This window comes from Arachis hypogaea, chromosome 11 (assembly GCF_003086295.3).
Source record: "Arachis hypogaea cultivar Tifrunner chromosome 11, arahy.Tifrunner.gnm2.J5K5, whole genome shotgun sequence".
Lineage (NCBI taxonomy): Eukaryota > Viridiplantae > Streptophyta > Magnoliopsida > Fabales > Fabaceae > Arachis > Arachis hypogaea.
Window position 1 is genome coordinate 140,198,415 of NC_092046.1, and position 13,237 is coordinate 140,211,651.

Sequence of the window (13,237 nt, forward strand, 5' to 3'; positions counted from 1 at the left end):
AACAAGGTTGGAGCTAGATATTTTGTTTGGGGAATATGCCATGCTTATTATTGGATGTGTCGTGCCTTTACTATGAAATATCAATGGTTGTCTTGTTTGCAACAATTCTGTCCTCGGTTGTTGTGTTAATGTCCTTCCCATTTAATTTGTCCGAAAGCCAATGCTATATGCCATTGCTGTTGGAAGAGCCATTCTACTCACATTAGGTGTTGCTTTAGATTGGTTTATTTGAGAAAAAAAATATTTTTTTATAAAAAAATTATTTTATTAAATTTTAAATATGTTTGAAAATATTTTTTTTAAAAGATATTTTTATTAAAAAAACTAATAACACATTATTAAAAAAATTTATTTAAATATAAAATAATTTCTGTTTATTAAAAAAAATCTTTTTTAAAGAAATAAAAAAATAAATATTTTTTTAAAAATCAATCTAAATGACGTTACATAAAATACCTATTCTATAAATATGGTTTTCTCCTTATTTGACATATATATATATATGTGCTATCCATTGTAAAGATGGTGAAGATATATAGTCTGTTCCTTTGAAGATGACAACTTGGATAACAAGAACTTGTAATCTAGCTATTGGATGCTACACACTTATGCCAACTTTTCTTTCATTATTTTCCGGTTGTTTAGTTAATTTTGAGGCTTAGATGTTTTGTTTCATTGATCATCACACCTCGATTCCAATGGCAGTATTTTTATAGGAGTTAACGTGTCATGCTCCTTTTGTGTTTATTTCTCTCTGGTGGATAAATGGAAGCATGAGCCGATTCTCTGGGAATGAATAATGTCTTCTTGCAAGTATGTATTTGTTTAATTTTGGTACAAGGCATATCCATTGGCGCTTAAATTTTAGTTTGATAAGAATCTATAATAAGAAATGATATTCACATGTGCACTTCACGAGTGTATAAATATCTTCACCTTGTTCGATTAGATTTAAGAATTGGTGTTTGTAGATGGAAACGCCGGCTAATATTTTTTAGTAACAGGAGAAGAGGAGTGCTAAGAGACCAGTAGGTTTTGTAATTTGTCGTCATTAATTAGTTATTATTAGTATTTTTAATTATGTAAAATTATATTTAATAATGTAGAATTACTCATTTTGTTTTTACTGGTTAAGTGATTGATAAATTTTAATAAAAATGATAGCTTGAGACTTTCTTATAAAAAAAATTGTGTATAATATAACATCATAGTTAATTGGTGTGTTTTTTATATAAATTTTATTTTTTATTTTAAATAATAAATTGAACCCTTAGACTTTTTCAGTATATAAATCAGATAATCTAATTATAATTTTTTCGATGTAAAATAAATCATAAGATCCCATTTATATATTTAAAAAAATTTTAAATAAAAAAATAAATATGATCTTTAAATTTATAATATCTATAAAAAAATACACTAAATTTTTACATTATTAAAAAATATCATCTAAACTACAATACAAAAAATTAAAAAAGGAAAACGCCCGCTATATTCAAGGGGGTGATCCACTAGTGTTTAAAGTATAATTTATTCATTTTATTGGATTTGGATTTGTCTTTTTTTTTTTTTTTCTCACGGTATCCCTCAATCCGACACAGACTAAGGACTAATCCGTCACGGTACTGAGCTCCATTTAAGGGTTTGTCGCTGGTCAATGAGTTGCTGCATGCACAAGGCGGGATTCGAACCCCCGACACTTGCTTAAGCGGACTAGTGAGCTAACCATTAGACCAACCCAACTTGGTTATGTTTCAGCATTTTGAGTAGACTAATTCGGCCCAAAGTCTGTATAACTAATTAAAAAAAACAGTCAAAATTTATCTTATTTAACATTAATTAATTATCGCAACAATTGATGAATGCTAAATAAGACAAGTTATGGCTGTTTTTGGCTGATTTTCTTTGATTACCAAATATTTCCGTTAATTAAAATATTTATAAAAAAATTTAATAAAATATTATATAGTATCATTTTTGTTTTAATATTTGTAAAACTGTATACATTAACGATATGTCATATTGATTTGGTTTAACTGAATTTTTCAAGTTAGTTTAAGATCGAATATGAATGTAACTAAGGTTAGTAAACTAAATCCGATCCATATACAACTCTATTATATTACGCACATGTGGTCCATGGCTATGATGAAAATTTCTGGAGAAGCCTTTTGTAACATTGGTCATTATTAGCCGGAGGAAAATACTATAAATTTGTATTGTTGAAGGCTTGAAGCCGAGAAATATAATGTCTTAAGTATTTAAAAGACAAATATGGGATACGTACGTTTGAGAGTTAATTTTTATTAAAAAAGAAAAATTGCGTTAGTATTGGCTTCAAATGTAAAGTAAATACCAAAAAAAGAAAATGTTGTCACCTAATATTTTCAATTAAAAATACAAAATGCAATTGTACAACTAGCTATTAAGTAAAGAAAAAATAAAGGTATTTATTTAGAGAAATATTAAAGTGTCATTAAAATTTATTATTTTTTATTATTATTTTTGTTATAAATTCAATTTTTTAAATTTAATAATCTAATAATATATTTTAATATATATTTTTAAATATTAATGACTAATTAATAACTAAAAATAATAAATTATAATAGTTCTCTAGTATTATTTATTTATTTATTTATTAACAAAAATAATTTATAAACCCAAAAAAAAAAAGAAAAGAACAACTAATCCTAATTACACCAGCATTTCGATTGACACTAACATATACGTTAGGTTGTTTTTTAATTTTTAGGTATTAATATAATTTATTAATAATTATAAAATTGTTAATAGTATAAATTTTATTCTTTATTGTTTAATTAGAAAAGCTACCAAAAGTACTCATGAAGTTTACGAACGTTGACAAAAGTACCCATAAACTAAGAAAATTAACGCTGTACCCATGAAAGATGGGTTCCGTATGACAAAAGTATTCAAATCTTAATTTTTTGTTGATCTTTTAATAAAATTCCTAAACTACCCTACATTCAACCTTAACTCACTTTTTCAATCTTTCATAACTCAATTTGCACTAACTCTTGCCATGGAGTCCAAAACTACTCCTACAACAAACCAGACTAAAATCAATGGTAGTGGCGGTGGTGGTAGAGGATCGAATCTCAACCGATTCACTCATAAGTTTATAATCCATACCCAAACCAAATTAATCAAACACCAAAAAATACTCAAAACATACAAATTTTCAAATTCATTCATCCAATTTCAATTTACTCTAGCAAAACTAGACATAGAAAAAGTCATCAACCATAAAAAATTAACAAATCCATTCATCAAATTTAAAATTTATTTAAGCAAAAATCAGAAGTAGAAGTATCCATCAACTGGATCTTCTGTAAATCAATATCAGCCTTCATAAAAAATAGAAGCAGATTTAAAAAAAAAATAAAATAGTATCATTTTAGTAGTAACTAAATCAATTTCTGAAAAGAAGAAAATAAAATAAAAATATTTTAAAAAAAAGAAATACCTTTTTTCTTCGCCGGCCGACTGTAACATCGTCAATGGCAGAACCTCCATCCACAGTGCCACCTCCCTTTCTTCTCTGATTTCTCTTTACCGAACCCGCTTTCTGCATGCAAGAGTACCACGACCCCTCTCTTTTCTCAGGTGTGCGACGATGGTGTTCTCCTCAGGTTGGGTCACAGGTGTGCGATGAAGGTGTTGTAGTCACTTTAATAGTGAGAGGGAGAAGCAGTGAGAGGGGAAGATATTGGCGGTAATGGAGTAGGTGGGTGGCGGACGGCAATGAAGAGGTAGGAGGAGAGTTTCTGTGACTCTGTGAGTATTTTTTAGGGATAAGTGAGGAGAGAGGAAGAAGAGAAGAGAAGGAGTGACAGTAGAATGGGGTTTGGGTGGGGTAGTTTAGGAATTTTATTAAAAAATCAATAAAAAATTAGGATTTGGATACTTTTGTCATACGGAACCCATCTTTCATGGGTACAGTTTTAATTTCCTTAGTTTATGGATACTTTTGTCAGTATTCGTAAACTTCATGGGTACTTTTGGTAATTTTTCCTTGTTTAATACTAAATAATGGGTTAATGAGATGATGAATTAGCTTATAAAAGAAAAACAAAATAATTTTGTAATATGTAAGAGAAACTATGTCAGATGGAGAGCAAAGCAGTCTAATAGATTAGGGTGATGGTTAGGGCTGAAAGTGAGTCGAATTGAGTGGAGTTAGACCAAGTTTAAGTTCGGCTCACGAAAATTAAGTTTGGTTCACGATTTGACTTATTGATAATGAGTCTATTTTATAAGTTCAAGTTTAGCTCAACGAAAACTCACGAGCGGACTCAAATAATAGGTATATAACCTATAATTCTATATCAATGAATTATAACTTATATATATTAAAAAATATTAAAAAATAAATTTAATATATTGTCTATCTATCGATTATAAATTTTTTATTTATGTCCTATATAAAAAATATATATAAAAAATAATTATAAAATTTTAAATAATTAAGAACATTAATATATATGTAAATTATATATTACTATATTAAATTATTAATACGCATATCTTATATGTATTTAATATATACTTTTAATATTATATATATAATCGAGCCAACTCACGAGCTAATGAGCTGAGCTTATCCAAGCTCAACCTCGATCGGCTCATTTAATGTATGAACTCAAATCCAAGCTCAATCTTGACTCATCAGCTCACGAGTTCAGCTTATCGAGTTATTAATGAATCGAGCTCGAGCTGGCTTGACTCACCTCCAGCTCTAGTGATGGTACACGTTATAAACACTTTTATAACTAAATCCAATTAAATTGATATAAGTCTAACAAACAAAAACACGTATATATATGCGATATTATTTTTCTTTTTTCAACTTTTTTCAATATACAAATTTTTATTAGAAAGCATATTGTTTGGTAAGTCGGTTACCGGACGATTTAGGATTACTGATTGGGTGTGAAGATGGGTCCTTGCCTCAGCCCGGATCCTAGAAACAAACAGCGCGAGCGACCGACTTCCCGAGTTCTTCGTGAGTTGAGGGGGGTGCCACCTGCAAGGACACTCCGACGCTCAAGTCAGTCTAGTGCGCAGGTGGTAAGGAGAAAAAAGTAATGGTGACGTACTTTGGGGGAGGGGTAGGGCCCTCTCCATATATACTGTGTCAGAGGTGGACCCCGCATGAGCAGACCCACCTTCCGCAAAGCTTCCCCTTGCCAGCTGTTACCAGGTGAGCTGGCTCCCAGGAGGGAAGGTGCTCGGGTCAAGATCTGGGCATGTGGTGCCCTGCGGAGTGGTCGCCCGGACCTGACAAAGGCGCGTGCCGGTCGGGTCGGTCATAGGGCCAGCCGGGCTGGGCCGCAACAGTGTCCCCAACGCGCCAGCTAGGGTTGCGAGCGCCGTAGGTGGCGCATTCTGTTTCTCATTACCTGAGATGTCGGTTGGTTGGTTTCTCGTGATAGGGACGCGTCTCATGGGCGCGTGGGCTTCTTCGTTGCAGGAGTGAACTACTTCTCGCCTCATTTCTTACGCCGAGCATTTAATACTCATAATGGGTAATTCAAAACCCCACGTGCAATGACTGTTTTACCCCTGTCTTTTGTGCTTCTTCATGCATCAGTTTTCCTTTCAGTTTCTTCATACAGTTTCCATCTTCTACCATTGCATCCCTTTGTCACTCTCCTTCTCCATTCCATATTCACTGCCGTAATCTTCCTTCCTCCCCCAAACTTCACTTACCCTTTCGATTCCTTCACAGCGACGCAACTATCCAGGTATGTTCTATTTCATCCCTCTCCACTTGTTTAGCTTTACTTTATAGTTATTTGCCATTTCTACGTGTGTGTTGCTGTTCTTCTGGGTTGGATTGCGTATCGAACACTATTAGCATTAGGTAAATGCATTAGGGGGGGTTACCATTCCAGGATGTTGGTTTTTTAGGCCTTGTTTTGACTAGGTTTAGGCTTAGCTTGACCATAAGCTTCTGATAGGCAGACTGTAGCTTTCTGATATTGATGCCGATCTCCTGATCTCTTAGACTAACTGAGTGGTGTCCTCACTGTAGATATGACCCAGCGTCCTACGGCCTCGCGTCCTGTTGCGCGGGCTCCCGTTGAAAAAGCACCTTACGACCGGTATGCCTGGATGACTTCAAACGTGAAGGATTCTCCCAACCAGATGGATCTGGAGGAGCTCAATGAGTTCCGACAAGCCGATTACTTGTGTGGTGGGACCGATGAGGAGTCCCACTACGAGGTTTTTGTCCCTACCTTACATGAGTGGATCTATCAACTAAAATTGCATGCCCCCGAATTGCTAATTGGATATGGTTCTATAAGGCAATGTTTACTCAAGTGGGAGTCCGTATCCCCTTTTCCCTTTTCAGATGGCGCTGCTCAACCGATGTGACGTAGCGCCGTCTCAGTTACATCCGAATAGCTGGGCTTCGATCCACTGCTTTGAGATGGTTTGCGAATATCTGGAGCTGCTGGTCTCTGTTGAAGTGTTTTTGTTTCTTTTTACTTTGACGAACCCTTCTAAAGAGGGGAAGGTGAAGAAAGGCTTTATGTCTTTCCGATCTGCCCAATGTAGGATGATTTTTGGTTTGTTTGAGGATTCCTACCATGGGTTTAAAGATAAGTATTTCAAGGTTCTTCCAATGGAGAGCCATCACCCATTTTGGCTAACGTTGAAGGGAGTGCGTCGCATCCCGACCTATTGGAGTTTTGGGGCGGGGGCCAACGCCTTTACCAAAGTGACATACAAATGGTTATCCTCAGAGAATAAAAGGGTTGCCGACATCTTGTTGGCTGTATTTGGGAAGAATAACGTTAATCCCCATCTTTTGATGGGTGATCAGGATGTAGCTAGAAATTATATACGTGAGTAGTTTTTTTTTTTTGCTGACGAGCTCCCGTGTTCTGTACCAGTGTCGATGGCTGGCGAGCAAGTTGGCCTTGAAGATTTGTTTAACACACGATAGTGACAAGGAACCGGCCCCCGACAACCAGGCCACGAATAATCAAGAGAATCCTTCTCAAAATACTGTAGAGGCTGAAGCTCAGTCCCAACCTTCCCAGGGTGAGATAATCGGAACTAGTGGTGGCCTGAAACCTCGGCCGGAGATCGAGGTGGAGAACCCGGATGTGATGATAGTGGACAACCTCAGAAAAAGGAAACTGTCTTCTAGCCCAGAGGGAGCTCTCACCGTGATGGAGAAGAACTTTGATGCCGGGAACTTTATCGATTCCCAACTGCTCCCGGGCACAGAGGACTTCTTCCATGGTGGGGATCTTCCTGCACAAGCGAGATGGATGTATTGCACGTTGTTCCGGGGAGCCGCTATAGCGAGGAAGGCGGAGTTTACTCTGGCAGGGACTTGTTCTTTGGAGAATAGGCTTGAATCCTCTGTTCAAGCAAATAACAAATACAAAGCTGAAGTAGAATCACTCCGGAAGCAACTGGCTACTGCTCAGGAGCAGCTGGCTACTGCTGCAGAGAAGGTCAAGACTTCTGATGCCGCCATTGCGGGGCTTACCGAGAGGGAGATGACTCTGGAGAGTCAGCTCAGGGCAAGGTAAAAGAAGTCGAAAAGGAGCGTGATGAGGCCCTGGCCTCTGCGACTGCGTCTAAGGATGAGGCGACCGAATTAAAAAGAAAGTATAAGGAGACCGTGAAGCAAGGGAAGAACGCCATCTTGATGACTGAGGAGGCCCTCAAGGCTCAAGTGAAGTTGTTGGCTCCCGACTTCGACACCTCAACTGTTGGCGTTTTCAAGACCATCAAGGATGGCAAGATCGTCGACATCCTGAAGAAGTGATTTGGTCTTGCCTTTGTACATCGTATTTTGTAATATGTAGATTTTATATATTTTTGGCTAGTTTGACTGCTGTTTTTTTATGTATGTGTGACAAGGTAGTTGTGGTGAACTTGGTTGCCATTTTGGCATATATGTGACTAATTGCTTATCTAACGCCACGGTTTCTTACCGTTTTACTGGTAGCTAAACGTCTTGTGACTTGTTGCTTTTAATATTTTGGGTTACCGGGGTGATCAGTCTTGGCATACCGTTTTTGTTTCACTTACCGCTCGCGCAAAGAGAGTACGATGAGTTTCAAATGAAATTAACGAGGCATGATAAAGCCGAATAATATAAATGCAAAGTGAAAAGGATAACAAACAATAATCATAAGTCAAATGACCCCGTGTACAGCAATACAAATCTTACTTGCCTGGTTGAACCGGTAGGACGTTTACTCGTCTAGCACGCCTCGGCTGCTAGGGATAGAATCTCCTTAGGTTAACCGCGTTCCATGTTCAGGGTACTTCCTTGCCATCAAGTCGTTTCAATTTGTATGCGCCGCTGCCGAGCACTTCTTTCACTCTGTACGGGCCTTCCCAATTCGCTGCCAACTTTCCTTGCCCTGGTGTCGTAAGTCCAATATCATTGCCCCTTAGGACCAGGTCGTCCCGTTCGAACTCTCTTTTGAGCACCTTGGCGTTGTAGCACAAGGTCATTCTTTGCTTTAACGCCGTTTTTGATAAATGGGCCATCTCACTGACTTCATCCACTAAGTCTTTTTCCACAGCCTCTTCGACTCCTCCTAAGAGTAGTCATGAGCTCAACTCACCGATTTCTACGGGTATTATTGCATTTACTCTGTAAGTGAGCTGGAAAGGCATTTCCCTGGTGGCCGACTGTTGAGTTGTGCAGTAGGACCAAAGAACTGAGGCCAGTTCGTCTGCTCACGCTCCCTTTTTTTGGTCGAGTCGCTTCTTGAGGTCCTGCAAGATGACCTTGTTCGCAGCTTCAACTTGCCCGTTGGTTTGGGGGTGCTCAATTGACGAGAACTTTTGCTTTATGCCCAAACCGGCAAGAAATTCCCCAAATTTTTTATCGGCGAACTGTGTCCCGTTATCCGAGATAACGGCTTTCGGGATACCAAATCTTTCTATTACCTGCCTCCACATGAACTTCCTGCAATTTGCCGAGGATATGCTAGCCAACGGCTCGGCCTCTATCCACTTTTTATAATAATCAATGGCCACTATCAGGTATTTGACCTGCCCTGGCCCGACCAGGAAGGGTCCTAAGAGATCAATTCCCCATTGTAAGAAAGGTCGGGAAGCCGTCAGTAGGCTAAGTTCAGTCGCTGGTGCTTTGTGGAGGTTGGAATTCTCCTGGCATCTTTTGCACCTTCTCACAAATTCTTTGGAATCTGCCATCATAGAGGGCCAGTAATATCTGACTCTGACGAGCTTTCTGGTTAGGGCCTTTCCTCCAATATGGTGGCCACAGCATCCTTCGTGGACTTCTCTGAGGACATAGTCCGTTTGGTCGGGGCGTAGGCACTTCAGCAGCGGTTGGCTCAGCCCTCTTTTAAACAACTGGCCTTGTATGACCGCATACTTAGCCGCTTCACGCCTTATCGCTTTGGCCACCTTCTCGTCACTGGGGAGCCTGGCCTTTTCTAGGAAGTCGATGATCGGGTCCATCCAAGAGGGATCTGACTGGGTCAGATGTAAAGCCACTACTGGTTCTTTTATCAAACCCTGAATGAGAGACCGGTTGCCAGTTCCTGGTTTTGTGCTCGCTAGCTTGGACAGGAGGTCTGCCCGTGTGTTCCTTTCCCTCGGAACGTGCTGGATCGTGACCTCCTCAAATTGCTTACTCAACTCTTTGACTTTCTCCAGATACTTCTGTAACAGTGAGTCTCTAGCCTGGTAGGTCCCATTGATCTGAGAAGTTACGACCTGCGAGTCGCTACATACTTCCAGTCTGGTAGCTCCGACCTCTCTTGCTAAAGTTAGGCCGCCCAGCAGGGCCTCGTATTCTGCTTGATTATTTGACACCGGGAAATCAAATTTGACCAACTGCTCGTATGCAACCCCAGTTGAGTTTTCTAATATGATTCTTGCTCCTCTGAACGTTTGATTGGATGCTCCGTGAACGTGGAGCTTCCACTGTGTGCTCGGTGTCCGGCAGGGTCCCCTGTCACCTCTACTAGGAAGTCAGCCATGGCCTGAGCTTTGATCGTGTGCCTGGGTTCATACTGTAGGTCATATTGGAAAAGTTCAACAGCCCAAGTCATCATTCTACCCGCCAGATCGGGTTTCTGGAGTACTTGCCAGATCACCTGATCCGTCCTAACGATGACTTGGTGTCCTTGGAAGTACTACCGTAATCGGCGCGACGAGGTCAGGAGCGCATATGCCACCTTCTCCAGCTTGCTATACCTTAACTCTGCTCCTTGTAGTGCTTTACTCACAAAATATACTGGTTGTTGCGCCCTCCCTTCTTCTCGCACCAAAATCGCCGCCAAGGCTTCATCGGTTACTGCCAAATACAAGTACAGCGCCTCTCCATTCTTAGGTCTCGCGAGGACGGGCAGTGCCGAGATCACCTCTTTGAAGTGTTTGAAAGCTTCCTCACATGCCGGGGCCACTCGAATGCGATTCCCTTCTTCATCGGGTTAAAGAAAGGTAGGGATTTGGCCGCCAACGCACCGAGGAAGCGGGATAGCGCGACGAGTCTGCCCACCAACCTTTGGACATCTTTCATGCTTCCTAAGCTCTTCATCTGTAGGATTGCTTCACACTTTTCCGGGTTGGCCTCCACCCCCCTTTGGGATATCATGAACCCTAAGAACTTTCTGGCTTCGACGGCGAAGGCACACTTCAGCGGGTTGAGCCTCATTCCGTGTCGACGAAAGGAGGCAAAGACGCTTTCCAGGTCACCTATGAGGTCCCCGGATCTGGCGATATTGACCAGGATATCGTCCACGTATACCTCTATCGTCTTGCCGATTAGGTCTCTGAGGACCTTGTTCATTAGCCTTTGGTATGTGGCCCCTGCATTCTTCAGTCCGAATGACATCACCTTGTAGCATTACGCCCCTCCTGGCGTTATAAATGCCATTTTCTCTTCATCTGGCCGGTGCATCGGTATCTGATTGTACCCAGAATAGGCATCCATGAAGCTCAGATACCGATACCCCGCCGCCGCGTCAACAAGAGCATCATTGTTGGGTTGGGGGAAGGAATCCTTGGGACATGCTTTGTTAAGGTCAGAGTAGTCCACGCACATCCTCCATTTCTCATTGGGCTTTTTGACCAGGACCACGTTCGATAGCCAAGTCGAGTAGTCGAGTTCCCGAATGAAGCCCGCTTCTAGTAGGCTGGCCGTCTGTTTGGCCACCTCTTCTGCGCTTTCTTGGGACATTTTTCTCCTCCTTTGGGCCACTGGCTTTGCCTCCGGCCTCACGGCTAACTGGTGCGACATGAACTGGGCGTCTATACCCGGCATGTCGGCTGGAGTCCAGGCAAACAAGTCACCGTTGACTCTAATCATCTCCATCAGGGGTTCTTTCAAGTAATGGGGTAGATTTCTATTTACAAAAGTAAACTTCTCATCTAAGTCGCCGACCTTGAACTTTTCGAGGTCCCCCTTCTGGTTCTGGTCTGGGTTTGTCATCTACTCTGGCGTCCAGGTCGGCGAGAAAGTCACCGGATGCTTCTTTAGACTTCTTTCTTAGGGAGAGGCTGGCGTTGTCGCATACGACCGCCGTCTCTAGGTCTCCCCTGATGGTCCCCACGGATCCATCATCAGCAACAAACTTCATTAACAATAGCTTGGTGGAAATCATCGCCCCAAATTCATTGATGGTCTTTCTCCCCAAGATGAGGTTGTAGGCCATGGAGTCCCTCAACATAACGAACTCCGCCATTAGCGACCTCTTCCCCCTGCCTCCGCCAATGGAGACCGGGAGGGACACTACGCCGTCTGGTTTGATGAAGTTATCTCCTAGGCCTACTACGCCGTGTTGGTGGCCCCTCAAGTCGGTATACTGTAGGCCTATGGCATCAAATACATTACGGAACATGATATTGGAGTCAGCCCCTGTGTCCACCAGGATCCGCCTTACTAGGCCGGTGCCCACCCTGGCTGTGATCACCATCGGCGGGTTCTCCACAACCTTATCAAACCATTGATCTTCAGGGCCAAAAGATATCGAGGTTACCCTCTGGGGGTTCGGCATGGGGCCAGAGGACATAGCTAAGACCTTGGTGTCCTTCTTGCTAGTCGATTTCGATCTGGGGGGACGACCCTTCCAATCACCACATTTACCACAGTAAGGCCACGCTCACTGTCCTCCTCAGGTTCCCGTCTTTGCCTTACGGCGCAGCTTTTGTCATGAGTTGATCGGTCCCTCCTCCTTGGTTCCCTTATTAGGTTGGAGAACACAACCAACTTTCCTTCCCGAATGGCTTGCTCCAGGGCGTCTTTCAGGTCAAAACAGTCTTGGGTCTTGTGGCCATAACCCTTATGATAATCACAATAGAGGCTCTTGTTTCCTCCCATCCTATCCTTGAGTTGTCGGGGCTTCGACAAGATGCCCTTGTCGGCGATCTGCTGAAAGACCTCGACGATTGGAGCCGCTAGGGGGGTGTAGTTGGTGAACTTCCCAACACGGGGAAAGGGCTTGAAAGTCTTGGCCGATCCTCCGTCTCTGGAGTGTTCCTTAGACCTTTCCCCGCCGCCGGATGGGCGGGCATTAGAGTATGTTGGCTGCCGTTTATTGGCTGCCACGACCTGACTTACTTCTTCATCATTGATATATTCCCTGGCTACGTTCTGAATTTCCTGCATTGTCCAGACGGGTTTGGTGGTAAGGTATTTTCTGAAATCCTCATTTAGTAGCCCATTGGTTAAGCACAAACTGGCCACCAAATCGGTTAGGCCATCAATCTTCAGGCACTTATCATTGAATCTGTTCAGGTACTTCCTGGTCGGCTCGCCGGTTCGTTGTGTCACTCCTAGCAGATTAATCGGGTGTTTCGCTTTGGCGATACGCGTGGTGAACTGGGCTAAGAAGGCGCGACTGATGTCGACAAACGTGGTTATGGAGCCTTGGGAGAGGACATTGAACCAACGAATCGCCGGCCCAGCTAAGGTTACCGGGAAAGCCCGACACCTTACTTCGTCGCCTACCCCTTCCAGGTTCATCCTGGCCTCGAAGGCCGTTAGATGTTCCTGGGGATCTTGAGTACCGTCGTACCTCATATCTATCGACTTATCAAAGTGCTTCGGCAGTCGTACTCCAAGGATCGAGTGGTAGAAAGGGGTTGCCCCCATGACCACTAGTTGCCGGGTTCTTCTCGGTCTTTCCATGCTGGGCTCTCTGTTAGGCCGGCTTCTCCTTGCCCTTTCTCGATGGTGTTCTTGTTGTGGTCGGCTCCT

The 13,237-nt window shown here is 41.9% G+C and overlaps 2 protein-coding genes across 2 annotated transcripts; both read right to left on the reverse strand.

Moving 5' to 3' along the window:
• Positions 1 to 8,742: 8,742 nt before the first annotated feature.
• On the reverse strand, positions 8,743 to 10,088 carry LOC112722011 (uncharacterized). Its single transcript, XM_025772997.1, has 2 exons — positions 9,926 to 10,088; positions 8,743 to 9,830 (listed from the first exon to the last, which is right to left on the reverse strand). Exons 1-2 carry the CDS (start codon positions 10,086 to 10,088, stop codon positions 8,743 to 8,745), a joined length of 1,251 nt encoding a protein of 416 aa, XP_025628782.1.
• Positions 10,089 to 12,052: 1,964 nt separating this feature from the next.
• LOC112722013 (uncharacterized) lies at positions 12,053 to 13,132 on the reverse strand. Its single transcript, XM_025772998.1, has one exon. It carries the CDS (start codon positions 13,130 to 13,132, stop codon positions 12,053 to 12,055), a length of 1,080 nt encoding a protein of 359 aa, XP_025628783.1.
• Positions 13,133 to 13,237: the final 105 nt, after the last annotated feature.